Source organism: Myxine glutinosa, chromosome 3 (genome assembly GCF_964187855.1).
Source record: "Myxine glutinosa chromosome 3, kmMyxGlut1.1, whole genome shotgun sequence".
Classification (NCBI taxonomy): domain Eukaryota; kingdom Metazoa; phylum Chordata; class Myxini; order Myxiniformes; family Myxinidae; genus Myxine; species Myxine glutinosa.
The window spans coordinates 194,982,572-195,007,438 of record NC_136263.1 but is presented as its reverse complement, the minus strand read 5'-3'; the positions used below and the strand labels follow the sequence as shown (position 1 = coordinate 195,007,438).

Sequence of the window (24,867 nt, the reverse complement as noted above, 5' to 3'; positions counted from 1 at the left end):
ACACTTCACCAGCGGCCTCTCACGAACACCCGGGTCTAAACCAACACCCAAGCCGACTGAATCTCCCCTCACACCATATACATTTCCGAGTATATCGCCACTCACCTCGGCACCTCGTCGTCGCTCCTCTTCCGCCACCTGCAAACTCTTTATTTGGTTAGTAAGCACATAATCATGATTTGAGCACAGACCTTGCACATATTCCATCACTTCCTCCTTTATCTCTCTCTTAGTTTCCCTCCGTCTCTTCTTAATTTCACTCACCCCCTCTTCCACATCCTCTAATTTTTTCTTCACCTCTTTCATTTCCCGGTGCGCCCCCTCAATTTCGTCCTCTAAGGCCACCTTGACCGTTTATATGTGCGTCCTCACCTCCCGTTCTTTCGTCTCCATTGCTTCTGTCACCTCGTCCAACCTCTTCGTCAACCCCTCATGTACCATCTGACATTCCTTCTTCATCGCTACCAGTTCCTTTTTTATGTCTTTCTGCGTCGCCTTTAACCCCCCGATTATCGCAGTGTTCTTCTCCACTTGATCCACTAATTCCTTCTGTCCCACCATCAGCTGCTCTACTCCCCTCGTCAGATCCTCTATGCCCCCCTGTAACCTAGCCGTACTATTTCTCACCTCTTTCTCCATACGCTCCTCATCTCGCTTTACCTCCTCGCGTACCCCCGCGACCTCTTCGCCCACACCCCGTCTGATCTCCTCCCCAATTTCTCCCATCTCTTTGGTAGATGCTACCCTCATCTGCTCCAAATCATTTCTCTGGGCATCCAAATTAGTTTCCAACCCGATTTTCACCTCTTCTATCTGATCTCCCATTTGTTTAATTTCCCGGGCGGATTGTTCCCCTATTTCCCTCAATTTGCCTTCCATGGTGTTTTCGAACCCCGTTAACCCATTCTTCACCCCTTTCATCCCGTTGTCTAACCCCTCAAATTTATTGTCTAAACCCTCAAATTTGTTGTCTAAACCCCCAAATTTGGCTTCTAGCCCCCCGATTTTGCCGTCGAGCCCCCCGATTTTGCAGTCGAGCCCCCCGATTTTATTGTCGAGCCCCCCGATTTTAATGCCCATATCATTCCTCAAATTGTTTAACCCATCTTCCATCTGGCCACCCATTTCTCTTCGCTCTCGGGTGGATTTATCACTTTGGGCATCCATTTTTGCCATCATTTGAATCATAAAGACTCGCATGTACTCTGGCATCTCGGGCTCGGCTGCCGCAACCGCGTGCGAAGCGCCGCCATTTTGTGCACCTGATACCCCCAAAACCACATCTTCATTGCTCTCCTCCTCCATTTCCCCCTTGTGGTCCTGGGTTAACCCTAACCCCTCTTCTAATTCCCCCACCGGCATCCGGTCGCCTTGACCATCCATGGCACGATTTTAAATTGAGGATGTGAAATAAAATTGTGGGCCACTCGTAATTTGAGCGCGCTAAGCGCGCTTCAGGTCCGGATCCCACTCCTGGCACCAATTGTTACGGATCTCTACGTCGGCCTTTCGCTTTAAGAAGGGGGGATTAATCCCCTTGCGTATGACTGACCTGACGTGAGTCCTGAAGTTGCACAAGCTCCCTCCGGAGAGGCAGGTGCGCAACCTCGTTCGCGCCCGCACACAGATGTTAATTGCCGAGCGGTTTAGCAACCGCGGCACGAACCATTAGCAGAGACTAACCCGATCCTGAACGTTGGCCAAAATCGCGCCACAGGTTTTCAATGGGGAAATCACAAAGACGACCGGACGAGCATGAAGAAGAAGAACGAAGGTAGGAAATACAAATATAATTTATTACCAATATTTACACCATCAAAAGAACCAAGGAGAAGGAAAGATAAATAAAATAAAGACAGAAAGAATGGAAGGACCAGAAGACACAGTGCAATTACTAGCTTATACTATGCAGTCTTACTTAACCCCAGGACAAGACACACAAAACAGACGACAATCAGACTCACACGAATGGGGAATGAAGGCAGGAACGAATGGCGGGAAGGAGAGGAAGGTTCAACTGGAACCGGAGCACGGTCGGGCCGGGAGTGAGCAGCCGCCGCCCCTTCTCGATTGGTTTCGCACGGCGGCGTTCCTTCGCGGCCACGGTCGAAACTGCCGGCAAAGCTCAAAGCTGCGGTGGTTAAAGCTGCGGCGGTTCAAGCTGCGGTGGTTCAAAGCTCATGCGTGCTTCTCTCTCCCTCAAGCATCTCCTTCCTCAACTCGTCTCAGGTGCGTCGCGTGCTCTCCAAGGACTCATCTCTGGTGGGGGCGTCCCGCCGCGGGTTATATAGGCCACACCCTCGAACCTTCGCGAACCTCCCCGATCGCTCTCTCTCCGCCCTCTCAAGCCAAACCCCTCGTGCTTGGTTGGTCGGCAAGGGCTCTCCTGGCTCCACCCTCTGATGACGAGGTGGAGACACGCCTTTCTTCTCCGAGGTACAGCACATGGCAATGGCGGCAAATGCAGAAAACCGCCCAATGCAGTTGGCAATGGAGGCTTTGCAGAAACCCGCCCAATGCAGTTGGCAATGGAGGCTTTGGGATATGGAAGGGAACTATCTTATGTCATCTGATGCAATGCAGTGTCAACTAGTGGGAACAGAGCCTTAAACTACATAGAATAAGGAGATAACTATTTAGAAGGATATATGATTTGCTACGTGCATGTATATGGATTAACTAGGAGGACGACATTTGACCTTTACACTACGGAGGGTGATATTTACAACAAGATTCATGACACTTACAACAATAAAAAAAACACAGGATTCTCAAATCCGCAACAATATCTCTACTCAAAAAAAAAAAACCCCCAAAAAATATTTCCTTCTCAGTTCTTATTCGTTTATTTGTTGTTCTTATTTGTTCGTTCGTTCTTCGTTCACGTTGTTCGTGATCACGCGATCACGTGGTGAGAAATGTTTAATCTCTCCCCTGAAGAACTGTATTCTGTCATATATTATAACACCTTTTTCTTCTTCTCCTATAAAAGGATGCTTTCGTCTTGCTCACCAAATCTATTCATTCCAAAAAAAAAAATACCATCTCTTACAGTTCCTCTTTTCTACATTCCCGAAACTCTCCAGCCCTCCACCCCTCCTTCAGCGTCCTCAAACGTATTTTTGACTCGAAGGTCTCAAACTCATTTTGCAAAAAATGTTCGTTTCCCATGAATCGTACACTTTTCAAAATCCAATCTCACCCCTACCCTCCAAAACTTCCCCATCACCTCTCCCCTCCTAATCTACCCCCTTACCTCTCCCCTCCAAATCTTCCCCATCACCCATCTCTTTCAAATATTCCCCCTTGCCCCTCCCCTCCAAATCTTCCCCATCACCCATCCCTTTCAAATCTTCCCCCTTGCCCCTCCCCTCCAAATCTTCCCCATCACCCCTCCCCTCCAAAACTTCCCCATCACCTCTCCCCTCCTAATCTACCCCCTTACCCCTCCCCTCCAAATCTTCCCCATCACCCATCTCTTTCAAATATTCCCCCTTGCCCCTCCCCTCCAAATCTTCCCCATCACCCCTCCCCTTCAAAACAACCCATCACCCCTCCACTCCAAATCTTCCCCATCACCCATCTCTTTCAAATCTTCCCCCTTGCCCCTCCACTACAAATCTTCCCCATCACCCATCCCTTTCAAATCTCCACCCTTGCCCCTTCCCTCCCCTCCCTCCTAAACTCCCCCCACACCCCTCCCCTCCGAGACTCTCCCTCGCTCCTCCCCTCCTAGACTCCCCTCTCACCCCTCCTCCTCAAAGCGTCCTCCCTGCTTCTTCCCACTTCCAACTTTCACCTTCATCTCCCCCAACCTTCTGCCTCGCTCTTCCACCTCCTCAAATAACACCTCACTGTGCCTCACCCAATCTCCATCAAACCTTTTGTCCGCCCCGTTCTTCCCTTTCTCCAAGCTATTCTGAAATCTCTGCAATCTCTGACACACCTTCAACAGCTCTCCCTACCTCTTCCTCCTCTTCCACATCTTACCATACCCCTCCCCCCCCCCCATGTTCTGTATCCGATGCTCCCCCTTCCTCTTCTTTAATGGTATGGACCTCAAACATCCGGGGCCTTTGCTCAAACTTGACTGATCTCTCCACACAGGTTGCTTCTGACAAACCAGATGTGATCTGCTTAACAGAAACTTTCCTCCTTCATGATGTCTCTGATACCTTGGTATCTCTTCCAGGTTACTCCCTCCTCCGGTATGATAGACGTGAGCCTCGTCCTGGAGGTGGGGTTGCTATCTTTATAAAAAACTCTTCCTCACTCGCCCTCCACTGCCCTCTCTCCACCTCACCCCCAGGAATACCTTTGGCTACGGCTTCCCCTTCGCTCCCACCTTTTGTTCATATGTGTGTTGTACCATCCACCAAACAGTGATGACTCCATCTACATCTCGCTGTCTGATAATATGGACCAACTTCTATCTACCCATCCCAACTCTCTCTTCCTCATATGTGGTGATTTCAATTGTCACCATGCCAGTTGGCTGGGTGTGGGTACCTCTCTCACCAGCCATGGCTCTTCAGCAAAGGACTTCTGCGACTCACTGGGACTGACACAATCTGTCAATTTCCCGACCCGGATCTCAGTCAACGGAGCATCTTCTCTTCTGGACTTGGTTATGACTAACTTCCCTGAAAATGTCTGCTGCTCTTCTTCTGCTCCAATCGGCTCATCTGATCATGTGCTTGTTAAAGTGGACATCTCTCTGACCATTCTCAGAGAGCCTCCTCAGCATCGACGAGTCTGGCATTTCATTCAGGCCAACTGGCACGGTCTTCAAGCAGCCATCAATCATCTGGACTGGTCTCCCATCTCTACCGCCTCTGACATCAACTCATCCTGGGAATTCTTCCAAAGTAAATTGCTCTCTCTCATGCACAGATTTATCCCACCTCGTCTTCAGTTGTCATACCCTTCCTCCCGTCCATGGTACACGGAATCTTGTGGTGAGGCTGTTGCCCAGAAACAACTTGCTTTCGTCTCCTGGAAAGCAAATCCAACGGAAGGAAATCTCATTTCCTTTCACAAAGCCCGAAACAAGTGTGTGTCCACCCTCAGGAGAGCCAGGAAACAATATCTCTCCGTTCTGAAGACAGAACTCTCTTATCTGTCTCCTTCTTCCAAATCCTGGTGGCGTCTGGTCAAATCTGTTTCTGGTGTTTGTTCCCCCTCCATCCCCTCCCTCACCTCAAACGGCTACACGGCTGACTCCGCACGTGAAAAAGCTGAATGCCTCAACTCTGTGTTTGCCTCGACATCTTGTGTCCCAAACCCATCCCTCTCTGTACCCACCGTACCCAGTCGTACCCAGCTGCTCCTGGACTCTGTGTCCTTTCCTCCTGACAAGGTGGAAAAGTTTCTGTCAACCCTCGACTCTGATTCTGCAACTGGTCCTGATGGCATCAGCCCACGGGTCCTAAAATCATGTTCTTCCGCTCTTTCACTCCCTCTCTCTGTTCTCTTCACCCTCTCTTTTGCTCAAGGTCATCTGCCATCTGCTTGGAAATCAGCCAACATCACCGCTTTGCACAAAAAAGGTGCAAAAACAGATCCTAGCAACTACAGACCAATCACCCTTCTCCCAATTATCAGCAAAGTCATGGAATCCATCATTGCTTCAGATATGAAATCTTTCCTGTTCTCCAATGGCTTGATCTCTGACCATCAATTTGGTTTCAGACCTGGTCACTCTACTCTGGACATGCTGCTTCTGCTTTCTCAACAATGGATGGAGGTCCTCAACGCCAAACAGGAAATTAGAGCTGTCTCCCTTGACATTTCACATGCCTTCGATACGGTCTGGCACCCCGCTCTGCTCACCAAACTCTCCTCCTTTGGTATCCATGGAAATCTCCACGCATGGCTGGCGGACTTCCTCTCTAGTCGTAGTCAACGTGTGGCCCTGAATAGGTTTCTCTCATCTCCTCTTCCTGTTCAGGCTGGAGTTCCCCAAGGCAGTGTTCTGGGCCCTGTGCTTTTTCTGGTCTTCATCAATGATCTCTCTGACTCTCTTGAAAATCCACTCTATCTCTTTGCTGACGACTCTACTCTCTGTCGCTCCATTCCTCATCCCTCAGATCGGCAGTCTGCAGCCTCCTCACTCTCTGCAGACCTGGACAAAATCACAGACTGGGCAAACAAGTGGAACATGTCTTTCAATCCTGACAAATCTCACACTCTTACGATGTCTCTCCGAAAAGACCGACTGGACAACCCTCCCATCCACTTTCTGAATAATCCTCTCCAAGAAGTTCTGTCACTCAAGCTTTTGGGTCTCACTATCTGCCATGATCTTTCCTGGGAAAACCACATTTCAAATCTGGCCTCCAAAGCCAGTCGCCGACTGGGCATCCTCCGTCGTGCGAAGTCCTTCCTTGGTACACCTGAGCTCCTCACCACTTACAAGGCTTTCATCCGCAGCTCTATGGAATACTGCTCTCCCCTCTGGTCTGGTGTTCCTGCATCACACCTAGCTCATCTTCACGCTGTTGAAACCAAAGCGTTCAGAATCATTGGAATCTCCCGCGATGAAGCTAACTCCAAGGGCCTCTCACTCACACAGCGCAGGCAGGTTGGTGGTCTTTCCGTCTTCTACCGACTCCTCTCTGGCCTTGCCCCCCCCCGCCCCCAGCTCTCTCTGGGCTCTGTCCCCCAAATATTCCTACAGGTCGCACAAGATCTGCCTGCAACCCTCTTATGGTTAAACTGCCAAAATGAAGACTTTCTGCTCACCTTCACTCCTTCATTCCTCTTTTCTCCCGCCTCTGGAACAAACTCCCTCACTCTCTTCAATCCCACTCCACCCTCCAGGTCTTTAAAACAGCTGTTCACCACCATCTCTTATCTTCCCCCATCCAAAACCTTGATCTTTTCTACCCCCGCTAATTTCACACAAAATCCTACACTTTTTTTTGAAATACCAACTTCTGTCCTGGAAGTCCTTGGTCCCCTTGTGTTTTATACCTCTTCCCCCCCCCCCCCCCTTCCCACGCCTCCTCACCCCAAGCCCTCTCCCTCCCACACTTCTCCCTGCTCTCAAATGTTGTGTTTGTAGGTGCTTCCCCTTCTCTCCCCATCTTGTCTTCCACTCCCTCTTTTTATATATTTTGTTTGTCTGGTTGATTTGTTTGTGAAATAAATGTTAGCTCTTTCACGAGCCTCGATTCAGTATACAAAAAAAGAAGAAGAAGAAAAAAAAAAAGTTACTGAGACGGTTGCCGTGGCAATTTAATTCAGCCAATCATAGCCGTGATCGAATCAGGTTGAGATAATATCATGAGGAATAGATATCGGAAATATGCGCGAAATGTTCAATGGTTTTTGAAATACGCACACAGTACATGGACAGATGATCGGTTGGTCGGACGGATGCTCATTTTAATGTCCACCATCTCAGACCTTGTCGGAGGGGCGGGGAATAATAACAACAGATACAACTGCGATTCTTCAAACTCCTGGTGGCGCCTTCTCAAGTCTGTCGCTGGAGAATGTTCCACTTCCATTCCTTCCCTCACTTCAAATGACACCACAGCTGACTCTGCTCGTGGGAAGGCCGAATGCCTCAATTCGGTGCTCGCTTTAAAAGAGTGTACCTAACTCCATACACTTAACCTATCCTATTGTACCCAACTGCTCCCGGATACTGTCTTTCCCATTTGAGAAGGCAGTGACGTTTCTGGCAAACCTTGACTCTAGTTCTCTGACAGGCCTAGATGGCATCAGTGCACATGTCCTAAAAACCTGATCTGCTGCTCTTGCTCATCCTCATTCTGCTCTGTTCACTCGATAATTCTCTCTGGGGAAGTTTGTGTCTACCTCAAAGTTAGCCAACATCACCACAATACACATGCATGGTGCAAAATGGGTCTTCTTCACGACGTGCCTGTTCTCTGATCATCAATTTGATTTCAGACCTGGTAATTCTATCCTGGACAGCAACTATCGGGAACGCATCTTCGTGGTGGCTGTACCCCATAACACAAGTCTAGGGCCAAATCTTCCCTGCTGCCCACATTCGTCAGGGCAGCACGGTCACGGTTAGAGTGCCAATCAGTCCCCATGGACCGGCCGTTTCTCCCTGATCATTGTCTCTACTCTAACTCTGCCGTGGCCCTGAATTTGTGAAGGCAGAATACACCATCTCGATGTGGGTCGCTCCTAGAAGATCGATCGGCTGTGTCCGTGACGCAGGCTTGTTTGAGAGAACTGTCTGGGGCTATACAACAAGCAACAGCAACCCTGGACATGTTGTTTCTACTCTCTCAACAATGGATGTACATCTGATCACTATAGAATCGAAATCGGCCTACCCAATAAAAAATAAAAAAATAACCACCTTTAGAGGCCATTTTTCCCCGCAAGGCGGGGGTTGGCCTTTTTCGGGAACCGTGGTTGTTGTTGTTTTTCGGTCCCCTATTTGAAGCAATGTTTTACGGCCGGATGCCCTTCCTGACGCCAACCCTCTTTGCCGCCTTTAACGACAAACAGGGAATTATCAGTGAACTGGTACTCAATTAGCCGACCTCGGAAGGATGACAGGCTGAGTCAACCCCCCTGGCGTTAATTCAGCGATCGACCGGGATTCGAACCCAGGATCCTTGGATCCTAAGCCGGCACCCTAGCCGCTAGCCCAACACCAGGGATCTTCCCTGCTGCCCACATTCGTCAGGGCAGCACGGTCACGGTTAGAGTGCCAATCAGTCCCCATGGACCGGCCGTTTCTCCCTGATCATTGTCTCTACTCTAACTCTGCCGTGGCCCTGAATTTGTGAAGGCAGAATACACCATCTCGATGTGGGTCGCTCCTAGAAGATCGATCGGCTGTGTCCGTGACGCAGGCTTGTTTGAGAGATGTCCAATGTCCACCAAATTTTGCACACATGCTCGGGGTACCCAGGGTCAGGTCATGGGCGTTAAATACCCTCCCCCGATGAGTGTGGGGAGATGACCTGCAATTTTCATCTGTGCACATGTGATAGTGCAAGTCCTTTAACCACTGACCACATGACTAGACAGAGGTTGGGGAAACGATGATAATTAATGAAAAAACAAATCCTCTCACTCCCAGAGGGAGCGGGTATTACTGGTGTATGAAAGCCCAGCAACATGCACTATTTGACACAAAACAAAAGATTGTACGTTCACACAAGTTTAACAGGTGAGGCATTCACCTGTGCCCACAAAGGGGTCGAACACAACATCTTGAGGTTTCACCCGTGCATGGTTTGCCATGATGAAGGATAGAGTAGCGTCCATGCTCGTATTGCCGATGAAGTGACGCGTTTTGATGCTGTACCTACGTATTAGGTCTCGCTGTCCATCTGTCAGCTGAAGCACATCCCAAGAAATACACACACTGGTCCGCTGCACACATAACCATGTACATGGCAAATGGGCAAAGGATCATGGGCACGGCGCAGAGTTCACTTACCCATCTCCCAAAGAAAACCTGACACGGATCATTCGGAATGTTATTCACGTCACCAGCGTAGTTCTCTAGGAGGCAGAAAGTGTGATCTGGTGCACTCAGGTTTACCTTCCCATCCCATGGAAGGAAGGACAAAGCCTGAAAATAAATAAAATAAATAATCTTACTACCTGGAAGTGGGAGGGGTTATCATCAGCTAGATTGTGGTAAGATTAGAATAGTATGGTCCATATGTCCACGTAAGTTAGATTACTCTCGTAGTCGGGTCAATGTAAGAGTAATCTTATTGTAAAATGTGCACAGAGGAAGCATTGTGTTTAACTTTAAGACAGTATAGAGTAAGGTTGTTGTGTAAAACCCACTGTTTTCGAGCAAGGCCGGGTGAGGACCTGGGCACAAAGACGCAACTAAAAAGCTCGTTGTGCCTTTTTTTTTTTTTTTTTTTTTTTTTTTTGTATACAACATCGAGGCTCGTGAGAGAGCGAACATTAATCACACAGAAAGACAAACCGACACATAAAACATATAACATAGGGAGCGGTAGACAAGATGGGGAGAGAGGGGGAAGGACACAAACACAACATTTGAGAGCAGGGACCGAGAGACATGAAGACATCGAGAGATCTGAGAGAGGGCGAGGGCTTTGGGGGGGGGGGGGGCGTGGGAAGGGGGCGGTGGGAGAGGTATAAAACATATGGACACTGCCAGGACTTCCAGGAAAGAAGTTGGAATTTCAAACAAGGTGAATCTGGGGTGAATTAGCGGGGGTAGAAAAGATCAAGGTTTTGGATGGGGGAAGATAAGAGATGGTGGTGAACAGCTGTTTTAAAGACCTGGAGGGAGGAGTGGGATTGAAGGGAGTGAGGGAGTTTGTTCCAGAGGCGGGAGAAAAGAGGAATGAAAGAGTGAAGGTGAGCAGAGAGCCGAGATTTCGGCAGTTTAACCATCAGAGGGTTGCTGGCAGATCTTGTGCGACCTGTAGGAATATTTGGGGGACAGAGCACAGAGAGAGCTGGGGGTGCAAGGCCGGAGAGGAGTCGGTAGAAGACAGAAAGACCACCTACCTGCCTGCGGTGAGTGAGTGAAAGGCCCTCAGAGATAGCTTCATCGCGGGAGATTCCAATAATTCTGAAAGCTTTGGTTTCAACAGCGTGAAGCCGAGCTAGGTGTGAGGCAGGAGCACCGGCCTATAGGGGAGAACAGTATTCCATTGAGCTGCGGATGAAAGCCTTGTATGTGGTGAGGAGCTCAGGTGTGCCGAGGAAGGACTTTGCACGACGGAGGATGCCCAGTCGGCGACTGGCTTTGGAGGCCAGCTTGGAAATGTGGTTTTCCCAAGAAAGATCATGGCAGATAGTGAGACCCAAAATCTTGAGCGACAGAACTTCTTGGAGAGGATTGTTGAGAAAGTAGATGGGAGGGTTGTCCAGTCGATATTTTCGGAGAGATATAGTAAGAGTGTGAGATTTGTCAGGATTGAAAGACATGTTCCACTTGTTTGACCAGTCTGTGATTTTGTCCAGGTCTTCAGAGAGTGAGGAGGCAGCAGACTGCCGATCTGAGGGAAGAGGAATGGAGCGGCAGAGAGTGGAGTCATCAGCAAAGAGATAGAGAGGATTTTCGAGAGAGTCAGGAGGATACGGCACGGACTGTTTGGCCAGTGCACCACAGGTCATGGTGGCGAAGTCGGCTGCGGAGCCTTGGCGAGGAGGCATAATTTTTTTTTATTGGGGCCGCCTGTGGGGCATGCCCACAGCCACAGGTGGCCAATGATCGGGACCTGCCATGCACGAAGACGGTCCCAGAGTATACAAGGATCGTATCTGCGCGGAGTGTATCAGTTTGTTTTGGAGTCTTGGAGTTGGGGTTTGGCGTTGCAGTTGGAGTTAGAATAGGACCTTTGCAGAGGCAGCATCTCTCTGCTCATCACCATCCTCCAGCCATGTGCCGCACCAGCCCTGTGCAACATCAACCTGCATGGACCATACTGGACAAACAGCTCATGCCCTTGCTCATTACCTTAGCCACCAAAGATGGGCAGTGGTTATGTTTTCACCCCGTTATGGCTGTCTGTGAGCAGGATATCTCAAAAGGTTGTAGACAGATTCGGACAAAATTTGGTGGACAGGTTGGGTGTGTGACAAGGACGAATTGATCCAATTTTGATTAAGATCTAGATCTGCATCATGATACGAGATTTTAAAAATTTTTATAATCAATTCTTCACCATTGAGAGTTAGGACTAAAAACGATATGAAACATGATGGTTCAAAAAGTTGTAGACGGATGACAAAACTTGGTGGATGAGTTGGGTAGGTGACAAGAACAAGCCGATTAGATTTTGGTGAAGGTCCAGATGCAGATATGGCCTACCAGTGGGATACAAAACATAAACTGTTGAGGTATGCACTCCACATAGTGCTGAGATATAATAATGATTTAATCCTCATTGTTCTGTGAGTCACGGTATTTATTTGTGGTGCCATTGGGTTAGGCTTTGCTCATTTGTCTTCTTTGTGCACAAGTTCACGTACCCCATTATCCCTATTCATCCTATCCATATGACTGTTGACTGACGGCTTGGTTTGTTCCGTACTATTGTGGGTAAATTTAATCTTAACTATTGATCAAAGCTTGTGTCCAGCTTGGTTGTAGATAAAGCCGAGCTTAAAAGTCATTTGCAGCCAATTTTAATAAAAGCCAAACTTGCTGTAGGAAGTATGGGGAGGGGGTCATAAATAACAACTAAAGGTGTTTCCCCTAAAAAGGAAAACGTTTAAGATATTGTTGCGGATCTCGAGCTCATCGACGTACTGAGGGGGGTTAAGCCCTGCTCCCCCCGCGAGCTTCGAGTCCACGAGGCCGCCACCCACACTACACTCGTGGGGGGTGGATCGCTAAGCAATTCCAGCCGCCGAACCCACAGCTAACGTGTGGAAGGGTTAACGGTCATGACCCGAGTACCTTCGACACATGCAGCCGTGAGAACGGGGACTGAACCTCGCACGAGTCACGCTGGTATTTAACGCCCGAGCGGTTTGTGCGGCGCGTAACTCGTGCCGTTAACACTATGGAACCCGATCGAGCGGTTTTAATTCGTGCAATGCTAGGTCAATGGTGAAAAGACGATGACGGCCAGATTGGAAACGAACCACAGGATTTATTCACAAATGTACAATATTCAGAGAAAAGGGACACAGCGAAGAATCTTAACGGCCTTCCTTACGTTCCCAGACAAGGGCCCTCAAACTCGTTCGGGGAAGGGGAGGAAGAGGGGAATGCGCCCAAAGCGCGGCCGCTCGTGCAGTTTGCCCGGACGGGCTCGTTTAGCGGATACCCCCAAGGATGTTCGCGGCAGGGGCGTTGATCACAGTCGTGCACGTAACAGGATTCCGAGGACCGTATCTCAAGGTCAGCGAGTCCAGGCAGAGAGGTCGTCAGGGCAGAGAGAGCGTTCAGAGTCCCGGGCCAGAGAGAGAGAGAGAACGGGGTCCAGGCCGGATTTTATAGCCCCCCCCCCCGGATGTTTTATAGCCCCACTCGAATGTTCCACGGGCCTCCACTGGCCGCCGTGGGTCACGTGTCGTGACAACCCCTTATTGGTCACCCTCGGCCACTCCCTTCAGCCTCCATTGGCTGTAACTTACTGGCCACTCCCTTTAGTTCTCATTGGCTGTTCGCTGCTTACCGGCCATGCCCACCAGCTCCTCCCTCGGGCCTGCTAGACTTGTCCTAGGCCCATGACACGGCACTTCAGGCTGCAATGAGGCCTACCATTACTCTACCTGCCTCAACGCATACTAACACTGGGAAGGAGACTATACTTCACATTTAATAAGAAATAACTAACTAAGCGAGGCTACATGTTGTGGTGTAACTAACTATGGGGGGTTTGCCTTTATTTACAAAACCGCAACAATATATTGGGGATAGATCAACTATTGTAGAATAACATATCACGCGAAATGGATTTTAAATTCTACACACTGTAATCAGATGGGGTGAGAAAAAGTCTATTATACTCATGCCAGGCGGCAGTAAGTCGGGCATCTCAAGGCTGTCTTCCTTTGATGTCAGACAGCTTGGCGGAGGCTTACGGAGAGAGAACTGCATGTTTACAATCATGAACTGCATGATCTGGGAAAGTCGGGCATTGGAGAATGTTGTTGTCTCAGTAAGCAACTGGAGCTATCCGTATTGGCTGGATCATGGGAGCCCAACTTTGTGATGTCAATATTTCCTCAAGGCCCCCCTTACCTCCTTCACCACCCTCCTCCTCCCAGCTTCCTGCCTTGCAACTTCAAACTCACACAACCACCTTCTCTAAAATAAACAGCTGAACACTATATAAATGATTTGTGTACGAGGATTCGGGGAGAAACATGAGCTGGATGACTTCAATTGTTGGTGTGTTTTGAGTATCCATGTATTTCTGCTGTCATTAAAGTCATACAATGCTTTTCTCTCTCTCCTGAGAGGAAATAAATGCTTCATGTAAACCACGATTAAATAGAGGACAAATTACTAAAATTCTTCCACAATGTTTTTAGCTTCCTGTCACCCCTCCACCCCACCCTCCCATATTCATTCCTTTTAATAAACTCAATTGTTACCCCATGCACGTGAAGCAAAAAGTGGGTTTAAGCAATTTGTACACTTTGTCTGTCCGTCGATCTGTCTACAGACGTCAATCTATGATCGAGGGACTACGGTACTTGATTTGGATTGAATTATATATTTTTAACATGAATTGGAACATGAACCTGCAGTTTAGCACAACATTGGCTCTGAAATTGGCAAATATGTATGAAATCTCATTGCGATCGCACATTTGCACAGAGGAGTAATATAATTAGGGGACCAAGTATATAGACTAGGTCTCCTATTGTTATTGGACTCATTATTATTATTCTTTCCACCAAATTTTGTGGAAGCTATAGCGTCGGCACTGTTGCTCAGATCAAATTGAAACTTTCCAGGAATGTTGGGGTCAATGGGAATCGCTGCCATATTTTTTCTGAATTTTGTAATCACCATGGCAACCAACTTGCATTTAAGCGAAAACTGAAAAAATTATTCTCCAAAACCACAAATGCTATTAATTTGATTCCTGTCAGGTTATGATTGACTACCCATGGTGCAAAAATGTTGTTCAATATGATGTCATCGGTGGGTGAAGCGATTTGGCAGCTACGTCAAGGTTAAAAAAAAAGAAGCAAATTTCTCCGAATAGCAAACAACAACAATAGGAGGCATTTTAACGCCATTTTCCCTGCAAGAGCGCGGGTTAGCCTTGCGGACCCCATGACAATCTTCTCCATTTTGCCCTATTTTCTACATCTCCCATTTTTAACCCCCTTGCCTGCATTTCTTCCACCACCTTTAGCCAAGTCTTTCCTCGCTCTTCTCGGTCTTCCGCGTCCTCTACCTCCTTCGACATTCATTTCCATCACTCTTCTCACCCAGTCACTTTCATCCTTCCTCAACACATGACCCAACCATCTCAACCTGTTCCTCTTCACAGCATCCATCACAGGCTCTATTCCCATCATTTTTCGCAATTCATCATTAGTCTTCCTCTCTCTCAACGATACTCCGCACATCCACCGAACCATTCGCATTTCCACCCTTTCCAGCCTTCGTTGCTACTCCACATTCATTACCCATGTCTCGCTCCCATAAATCATAACACTTCTCGCACATGCAGCATACACCTTTCCCTTCAGCTTCAACGACGCCTCCCCTCCTCGTCAGCATGCCACTCAGTTCCCGAAACTTCTTCCATGCACATCTCACTCTAGCAACCGTTGCAGAGTCTGATCCACCTTCTCCATTAAGCATGTCTCCGAGGTAGCAAAATGTTTTCACACCTTCCAGCTTCACGCCGTCTCCAAGATCCAACTCAACATTTCCTCCATCTGCAGCTCACTCTGTGCACACCTTGCACTTAAATGTAGCTGCCACACTGGTTAATGACCCTCTCAGACCACTACATTTTTGATGAACCCACTCAGCGCACATTGTACATTGAATGGAGTTCACTCCAACACCCTTCCTGCACATAGCACACGGCCAGTTCTATCTACCTCACCACATGCTTTACCACTTGCCATCACCTTCGTCTTTCCGATATTCACCTTCAGACCTTTTGTCTCCATACATTCCTTCCACTTATTCATCTTCTCCTTCAGTCAATCCATACTCTCCTCAATCAACACCAGATCCACATATCTCCCACAACTCCTGTCGGCCCTCCCACTTTTCTGCTCTTCATTGCTTTTATCGCTTCCTCAACTTCCTTCTCAGTAATCTTCTCTACCGGTCCTAAAACTGGGTTACTCTCTATGTTGCCATCCCATTCATTCTCTGTATTCAACAGCATTTCCATATATCTTTTCCATCTTCCTTTAATTCCATCTGGGTCCACAACGATTTGTTCCACTTCATCATTCAAGCAACTCACCCCCATCACATCGCACCTCTCTTTCGCTATCTGCTCTGCAATCCTGAATACCGCTCTCTGACCCTCTTCCGAATCCAAGCGTTTTCCAAACATTTTCCTCCATGCCTCCTGCACCTTTGCTACCTCTTTCTTTGCAGCCTTCTTGGCTGCCTTATAACTTTCTGCCTTTTCTGCCCCCGTACCCTTCGCCTTCTGCCACTCCTTGAAATTCTTCCTCTTCTCGTCAATCCTCTTTCCAACTTCATCATCCCACCACCATGTTTCCGAGTGCCTCGGTGGTCCTTTTGTCCATCCACGTACCTCACCAACGGTTCCCAACAGACTATCTTTCATTGACATCCAACCACTTTCAAGCTCAAACACATCATCCTCTACCATACTCAGCCTCTCTTTTAATGCCTCCCTTACTGTCACCTCTTTCAACCTCCACACCTTCATTCTCGGTTGGTACTTCACCCGCCGAGTTCTCCTCGTACCTTTCACCCTTATGTCGCAGACAACCAACTGGTGCTGTGAAACAGCCTCCTCCCCCAGGATCACCTTTGTGTCCCGGAGGTTCACCCTATCTCGCCTATGCACCATCAGGTAGTCAATGGTTGTTGTCGACCCACCTGACCTGACCTGACCTGACCCACCAATGTAACAAGCTTATAATCCACTTTCTGGAACTGAGTATTACAAATCAACAAACCAGCTCCATCAGCAAACTCCAAAATCCTTTCACCTTCTCCATTCCTCACACCATATCCGTAACCCCCATGGACTCCCTCAAAACCGTCTACACCCCTTCCTACATGGCCATTTAGGTCTCCTCCTACCACAACAACTTCCTCATCTTTCACGTTTTCCATCAGCTTCTCTATTGCACACCAGAACTTGTCCTTCTCTTCATCGCTCCGACCAACCTGCGGAGCATATCCCGAGATGACGTTCACCAAGAGCTTTCCAATCATCATTTTCACCATCATCAACCTTTCACTCACTCTAGTCACACTCACCACACTGTCTACAAACTACTCAGAAAACAGGACACCAACACCATTCACGCCTTCCGGGCACCCTTGCCAAACAAACTTGTATTTCTTTCCCTGCCTACTCATCACCATTCTCACACCACTTCCCTTCCATCTCGTCTCCTGCACACAGCATATGTCCACTCTTCTTCTGACCAATACATCCACCACTTCTCCTGATCTCCCTGTCATTGTCCCTACATTCCATGTCCCAATCCTCAAAAACCGATCTCCACGTGGGGCATCAGATGTTTCGTCGTCATAAATGGAGTGATTTCCACCCTTGCTTCGATCGGGTTCCCCACCTTGATTTTTGACGAGTGGTGAGGACTGCCACGGGGTACTTCGGGCTGCACCCTGCCCATATGTAATTGTAATTGTCATGGTTCCCTTCCCCCCCCCCCCCCCCCCCCCCAAATTTCTCCGATTAACACAAAACATTTTTTGTGGCATCTATGCATCAATAAGAACTTGAATATTAAATATATTTTTTGATCAGTCGCATGGTCTGGCAATGAAAAATAAAACAAAGTTGATGACGATGAATGATGTCATAGGTCACATGACAAGTCAACCATATTGGATTTATGAAAACCTTTGAAACACATCTGTCCTTCATTTTTCGATCAATTGAGTTGAAACTTGGACCACTTGTGTGCCACTTGAGTTGATGTATATATTAAGGATGATGTCATAGGTCATGTGACATGGCAGCCATATTGGATTTCATGAAAAACCTCTAAAATATATCTCCTTCATTTTTCGATCGATTCAGTTCAAACTTTGCATAATCATTGTCAATAACATCGTCGTGCACTTGTCCAATCAGAATGGGGAATCTTGGTCCCCAGGGCATCACTGCTCGCAGCTTTAAAAATTTTTTACTATGTCTGCTTGTCTGGCAGTCAAACAAAATTGAAAATCATTCCAACCAGGAAACTTACTGTTTTTAGGGGCATCATAAAGGACAAACAACAGGCACTCAGAACAAATATAACATGTTAAATAAGTTGGTGTACAAAACGTTGCATTAAATTTAATTATATACTTGAACACTGTAGAACACAATTCGCCTTCTTGGCACTTTCAATAACCTCCAGTATAGCAGTACTTATGCTCTCAACATTGGGGAATATCAAAATTCAGACAAAATGGCGGCTCAACTATCTATAATAATAAAAGAGTGTTTGTGTTAGTGCGTTTGTCTCCTCCATAACTCCAAAACCATGAAACCTAGCAGCCCAAAACTTTGCATGCATACCAAGAGAACTCCAAGGTAATGAAGGAATGAATGAAAACTGCGTGTTTGGGTAAATAAAAAACCCCTTTTGAAGATCAATTAACGGGTTTATTAAATTTAAAACCAAAAACAGGCTTAACATTGGCAAGCGCACATTCACCTCACCGGGGTCTTAATCTGCCATTTGGTTTCGTCCTCCTCAAAATGCCTTGCCTTGCAACCACGATGACCTCTCACGGACTAATTAAAGTGTATAATCGAAATCTATCTTCAGATTTGAGGATCGGAGTTGGCGGACTAAATAAGTATCGAAATCTGGAGTGAAATCAGAAAATTTGAAGAAACTACCGACTTTAATAACCGAGCATATGTCTTATTCTAAGCTTTAAGCAAGGCTGTTCTCCCTCCTTAGCCTAGTCAAAAAATCTGAAAATGTGCCTTTATAGAATGATTGAGGCATTTTTGAGTAAAAGCAAGCAAACCACTTTTTCTGGGGTAGTTTTTCATGCTGAATATGAATCTGTTGTTTGCCAAGCCCAAAAATGCGTAATTAGGTCACTAATCAAGGTCAAAGGTCAATGAGTGCAAAATTCAAAATTTTTGAAAAAATGCTTTATTTTACATCCCCTATCTGTACATTTCAATTATTTTACAATATTTTGTCTAGTAAGGTTGCTAAAGCTTTTCAAAATCTTATTTTTAAAGGAAAACGTGAGGACACATCTATGCTCATTTGCCTTTATCTCTGTAAGGGGCGACAATTAGTTTTTGCGTAATTTGCTTGCAGTTTAACCTCTAAATGCACAATGGGGCAGAGTTTTTATGCTCCTATTGATGGTCTAGAGATAGATTTTATAAAGACAGAATCTAAATGTCACTGGTAAACAACATAGGTCAAAGGTCAATGAGTGCGAAAGTCTTGCAATGACGTAACAGTTACTTGCACTTGAAACCATCCCTTTCACTCAACAGTGAAAGTGGCTTCATCTTTCTGACCCCAATGCATTTTCCATGTTTGTCAAATCATTTCCATTCAGACAGAGCAGGGTGTTCTTCAATAGACCCTTAATGATGAAGAATGAATCTAATAGCCTAGCATAAGCCATCTAGTTCGTACCCTAGGCATCAGGCATTAAACATTTCAGGAGTACAGGTAAGGGTCTTTTTAAGATTGTTAAAAAATGAAATATAAAATCAAATGAAAGTAAAGGAATGCATTCTTCTTTGGTGAGATACATGTACATACAAATGTGTAATGTATGCTTGACATCTCACATCATAGGCAGGCCTACATACATGTACATTTACCTAACAGTAGCAAAAAGACAGGCAGGGCATGGGCATTGACGATGAGTGCCTAATGCATCTACCACTAATGAATTAGTGATATCGGTTAGATGTTTTGTCTTGAAGAAGCTTTACTTTGTGTCTTTGAGAATAAGATTAAAACCCGGGCCAACACTGCCTGCGCTTATTCGATCATTTAAGGGCTGTTGCAGTATATCATACAACGTTGTAGTTTTCATGGTCAGAACATGCGTGCCTGGTGCTTAGTTTGGTTTCTGTTTCTCCCCTCAGGCCAACCATGGAACCTATTGCCAGCCTCAAGCGACAGCGTGAGGATGTGTCGTTTGAACTTTGTATCATTTGTCAGGGAACTAGCCAGGTCAAAGATACGATTTTCAACCAGACAAACCAGGGTATTGCTGCCATCAGAGAGGCGACCGAGCTCCGATGCAAACTTAGACACTATGAATTTCGATCAGCCGTGGACAGGCTTTCGACTCTCTTTGCAGAGCCTCCAGAAAGTCTCCCCAAACTTAAATGGCATAAGCTATGTTACTCTGCATACACACACAAGGGGAAAATAAATGCTAAGCTAGCCAAGGAACAATCGAAAAACGAAAAAGATCCTGAAAGAAAGAGTGTTTCGGCTGAAGCATGTCCGTTTTTACGCAGTAGTACTACTAAGATGAACTGGACATTGTGTATGTTCTGCCAGAACTTTGACAAGAAGCAGAAGACAAGTCGTGTCACAACCTTCAAAATGAGTAATGAAATTACGGAAAAAGCTAAATTTGTACATAACATCTTAGTCCGTACTGCAAATGAGAATGATTTAATCTCAGCTGAGGCATGTTACCATGTTAACTGTCTTAGTAAATTCTTTAGGGATGTCAAAAGGGCGGAAACTGAAAGCAAATCAGCAGACATGGCGATATCATGGTTGTGTCAAGAGCTGCGTCACTCTGCTGAGAAAGGGCACGTATTTGAACTATCTGCAGTGTTCGAGAGGTACAAAGAGTTAGCCAGTGAGTGCGACGGCACAATTCCTACATCGTATCTTAGTAGACTGGGGACTTTTAAAGAAACTTTGTCGAATTGCATTGGGGACATTTATGAATTTCTTGTGCTAAGAAATTTGGCGCCTTCAGAGAAACAAACTTTGCTTCTTCCACGACATTTCAGTCACATACCTCTTTCAGAAATGGTGTGCGGTCAGAACAGTGCAGACTATATTCCCATATTTAGACAACAGGATGATCATTTTCTGTCTTTAGTGCACGTTGCTCTGCAACTCCGCAGTGATATCATGTCACATCCTGCATTCGAAGGTTGCGATGTAAGCGAAAAAGCAGAGTTGGCAAGTGTACCATCATCTGTACTCATGTTTGTGAATATCTTGCTTGGAGGCCAAAGTAGTGTCGATGCTGAGTTTGACGAAAGTGAGATGTCTGAAACTGGTTGGGTGAAGAAGACAAGGGTCCTTAGCATTGGACAAGACATGGTCTATGGTGTATGTGGAGACAAGAAGGCACCGCCTAAACACGTTGGAATGGGTATGACGCTGCACCAGTCAACTCGATCAAAGAAATTAGTTGAGCTATTCCATAATGCTGGGCACATAATCAGCTATAACCGGGTTCTTAGGTATGACACTGCCATGGCTGAAAACACTCTGAAAGCGCTTGATCAAGAAACTGGGGCAGTTGTTACCAGCAACCTGGTTTCGGGACGATTTGTGCATTTTTCTGGCGACAATATTGACATCAATGACTCTACCCTAGATGGCAAAAATACATTTCACGCTACTCAGTTAGCTGCCTGGCAGAGGGGGCCATCTGCTGAAAGCGGTCTTGGAGACATCAAACCATCCAATACGTCAACGTTGGATATACCAACAGCAGTTGAAAAGATCCATGAGGTATACATCAACAAGGATACCCTCATTCCCGAGTTTGGTGAGGTTGAAACAGGATGGTTTCTTAGGGAGAAAGATACTGGCAGTGCTCTTCAAGACAGTGAACATCGGGACATGGCATTCTTAGCATCTCGCCAAGGAGAAAGCGAAAGATATTCCTGGACCACGTTCAACCAGTTGCACAGCACTAAGGAGGAACCACCCAAAACTACCATTGGCTATATGCCAATCATACTAGCCCCAGCTCATGAACATTCCACTTTGAACACCATGGTGCGCAGGGCACTACATGTCGCAAGGGCCCTGAATAACCGCTACGCTGTGATAACAGTTGATCAGGGGTTGTATCCCCAACTGATGGAGCTGAAATGGTCAGTGCCCGACTTCAGAGATACCCTAATTCCAAGACTAGGTGGGTTACATATCACTATGAATTTTTTGAAAGTGCTAGGGCAACATACAGAAGATTCTGGTATACATGAGCTGTGGGTTGAAAGTGGTTTACTTGGGCCAAATTCGGCTGACAAGGTTAAAGACGGAAAATCTTACGCAAAAGCAATGAGGGCACACAAATTAACTTGGCAAGCGCTATGGCTAATCTTGATTCCGCAATTCAAAAACAATCTGCAGAGTCAAGATCCCAAAACATGCCAAACACTGGAGAATTCACTAGCTAACAAAGAGTTTGACACTTTACTGGACATAGTGGGTTCTGAGACCTTTCGGCAATATCTCGCAGTCTTCGTTGAAAATCGACAGACAGATCCAAACTTCAAGTTCTGGTGGGAATACCTAAGGATGGTGACTATACTGCTTGCATTTGTTCGGGCACAGAGAGAAGGGTTGTGGACGCTACACTTGGAATCGTTCCGAGAAATGTTGCCATTCTTCTTCCGATACGATCACGTGAATTACGCAAGATGGGGCTGTGTTTACCTGTCACAGATGCATCAGCTCCCACCAGAAGTGGAGGAGGAGTTCCTTCTTGGCAACTTTGTTGTGAAAGGGTCGGACCAAAGATTCAACCAAGTAGATCCAGATCATAGCCTGGAATGGCTTAATGGTGTAGGGAGCTTAATGGTGTTAAGCTAATTGGCATTCCCCTGGATGGCTCCTCCTTCCAGCCAATCAGTCTGACAGACTGCAATTGATTCAGGATTAATTAAGAATACATGTGATAATGATCAACTGCCTGCACTCCAAACATGTTTGCCATGAAGTGCATTTTGCGCCTTGTGCCATGTAAGTGCACTTTGCGCCTTGTGACCGTTAGCCTTAATTAAGTGGCTAATTAGTCAAATATTGACATTTAGTGTAGAAAACAATCTTGCTATTATATAGGACTCAGGTAAACCACTTCACTGATGGTATTTAAGGCAACAATTCAAGTGAATTAAAACAGTATGTCAAAAAACGAAAAGTTGCTTCATTACGGATATATTCACAAAAATCTGATTTTTTCCCTTCACAATTCCCTTTACTTTCATAATTGTGAAAAGCTGTAGTAACCTTACCAGACAAAATACTGTAAAATAATTGAAATGTACAGATAGGTGATGTAAAATAAAACATTTTTTCAAAAATTTTGAATTTTGCACTCATTGACCTTTGACCTTGATTAGTGACCTAATTACGCATTTTTGGGCTTGGCAAACAACAGATTCGTATTCAGCACGAAAAACTACCCCAGAAAAAGTGGTTTGCTTGCTTTTACTCAAAAATGCCTCATGAATTCACGTTTCCCAGAAATTTGACTAGTCTACCTCCATATTTACAAAAGAAAATGTGAAATTGTCAAAGCATTAAAATTAACTTTTTCTCCTGTTCTGTTTTTCTACGGGTTTTCTCAAAGGATAACTTCATTGAGTGTAACAAAAATAATTAAGCAGACGAAGGCTCCAGCGACATGAGCAGTGGCGGTGGTGACCGCATCTCGGTTCTCCATGGGGACAACCCCGGAGTTAGGAAGGCAAAATAAATTGGAGGATTAGAATGAGTAAAGCAATGGGACAAGTAAACTGCGAGTTCAAGAATATAATTGAAAAATATTTTCAGTGGCTACAGGGCAATGAATCCCACACCAGAGCAGGATGGCCGAGAGGTATGCACACTCAGTTTAAGCTGTCTAGCCTGGGTTTGCATGGTTTCATCTTTTTGTGTGATTTGCTTTCATTTAAGATGGTATTTCATTCGTGAGGAGTTTGGAGCGATGTTATCTCCTATATAAAAGCGAATGAGACGTTGTTTGTTTGTTTGTGATGCAACTCCTCTGAGATCACAAGGTTAATCGTGACAAAATTTTGTAGGATTATATTTTTTACCACGATGCACCTTACCAGAAGTTTTAAACAGTTATTTTCTCAAAATGTATAACTTTTAAACACAAGAACCACCACCTATCATTAGGGTCGGGTGTGAGTGCTGAGGGAGGGGTGGGGTGGTAGTCCTGAGGGAGGGGTGGGGTGGGAGTCTGGAAAGGGGAGGTGGGAGTGTGGAGTGGGAGTCCAGAGGGAGGGGCAGAGGTGGGAGGAGGGAGGGGCAGAGGTGGGAGGAGGGAGGGGAAGGGGAAGGGGTAGGCCTGGAGGAGGGGGGAGGGGGGGTTGGGTTGGAGTCCAGAGGAGGGGTGGGGTGGCGCGGGAGGAGGGAAGGGAACAGGTGGGAGTCCGAAGTGGGGTGGAGGGAGGGGAGGTAGTGGGGAGGGAGGTAGTGGGGCGGGAGGAGGGAAGGGAACAGGTGGGAGTCCGAAGTGGGGTGGAGGGAGGGGAGGTAGTGGGGAAGGAGGTAGTGGGGAGGGAGGTAGTGGGGCGGGAGGAGGGGAGGGAGGTAGTGGGGCGGGAGGAGGGAAGGGAACAGGTGGGAGTCCGAAGTGGGGTGGAACGAGGGGAGGTAGTGGGGCAAGAGGGGAAGGGTTGGGGTGGGAATCTGGAGGGGTGTTGGGGTAGAAGGTGGGATGAGAGAGGGGAAGGGGTGGCAAGAGCAACCCAGCTTTGCCCGGGAACACCGGCCTTTGCTATTCGGAAATATAGATCGTGCTCGGAAATACAGAGTAAGAGTTTTTTTTAAATCCTTCCCATGTCGTTTTTCTCAAGACTGTGTGGAGTAAAGTATTCCAGGAACTCTCTAGGAACTACAACAGCCTTTTCCTGCCTTGTTCCTCGTGTGTTACGCCTCCAATTTCAGCCTCGGATTGGAGTGATCCTTGGAGTGGTGGTGGTTCTTGTGCAGTCTGTGGCTGCTGGTTGCATCATTCTCTGGGGGCACGTATATAATAGTGGTATATTGAAAATAGTATCTTAATCACCGTTTCAGTCCTTCGCAGGGTTATTACACCCCCCCGGAACAGACGGAACGTGTTAACAAATCATCTGACGTGACAGTACGAGTCCCCTGTGATTGGTTATGACAAAATCTGACATGTGTTATTTAAATGTCACCAAGTCCACATTAGGGTTAGCTTCAGTTACGGTTAGGATTAGATGTGGATTAGGGAAACCACATTGCTTGTGACAA

General features: G+C 46.7%; 1 protein-coding gene across 11 annotated transcripts in view; it reads right to left on the bottom strand.

Moving 5' to 3' along the window:
* The window catches only part of TRMT11 (tRNA methyltransferase 11), a 75,113-nt gene that overhangs the window by 35,351 nt on the left and 14,895 nt on the right, over window positions 1-24,867 (bottom strand). For all 11 annotated transcript variants that reach the window (XM_078774936.1, XM_078774935.1, XM_078774930.1 and 8 more), the window contains exons 6-7: window positions 9,443-9,577; window positions 9,183-9,339 (exon numbers count right to left, since the gene is read on the bottom strand). In XM_078774936.1, the coding sequence (XP_078631062.1) occupies window positions 9,183-9,339; window positions 9,443-9,577 (292 nt within the window). The remainder of the gene's footprint in view (window positions 1-9,182; window positions 9,340-9,442; window positions 9,578-24,867) is intronic.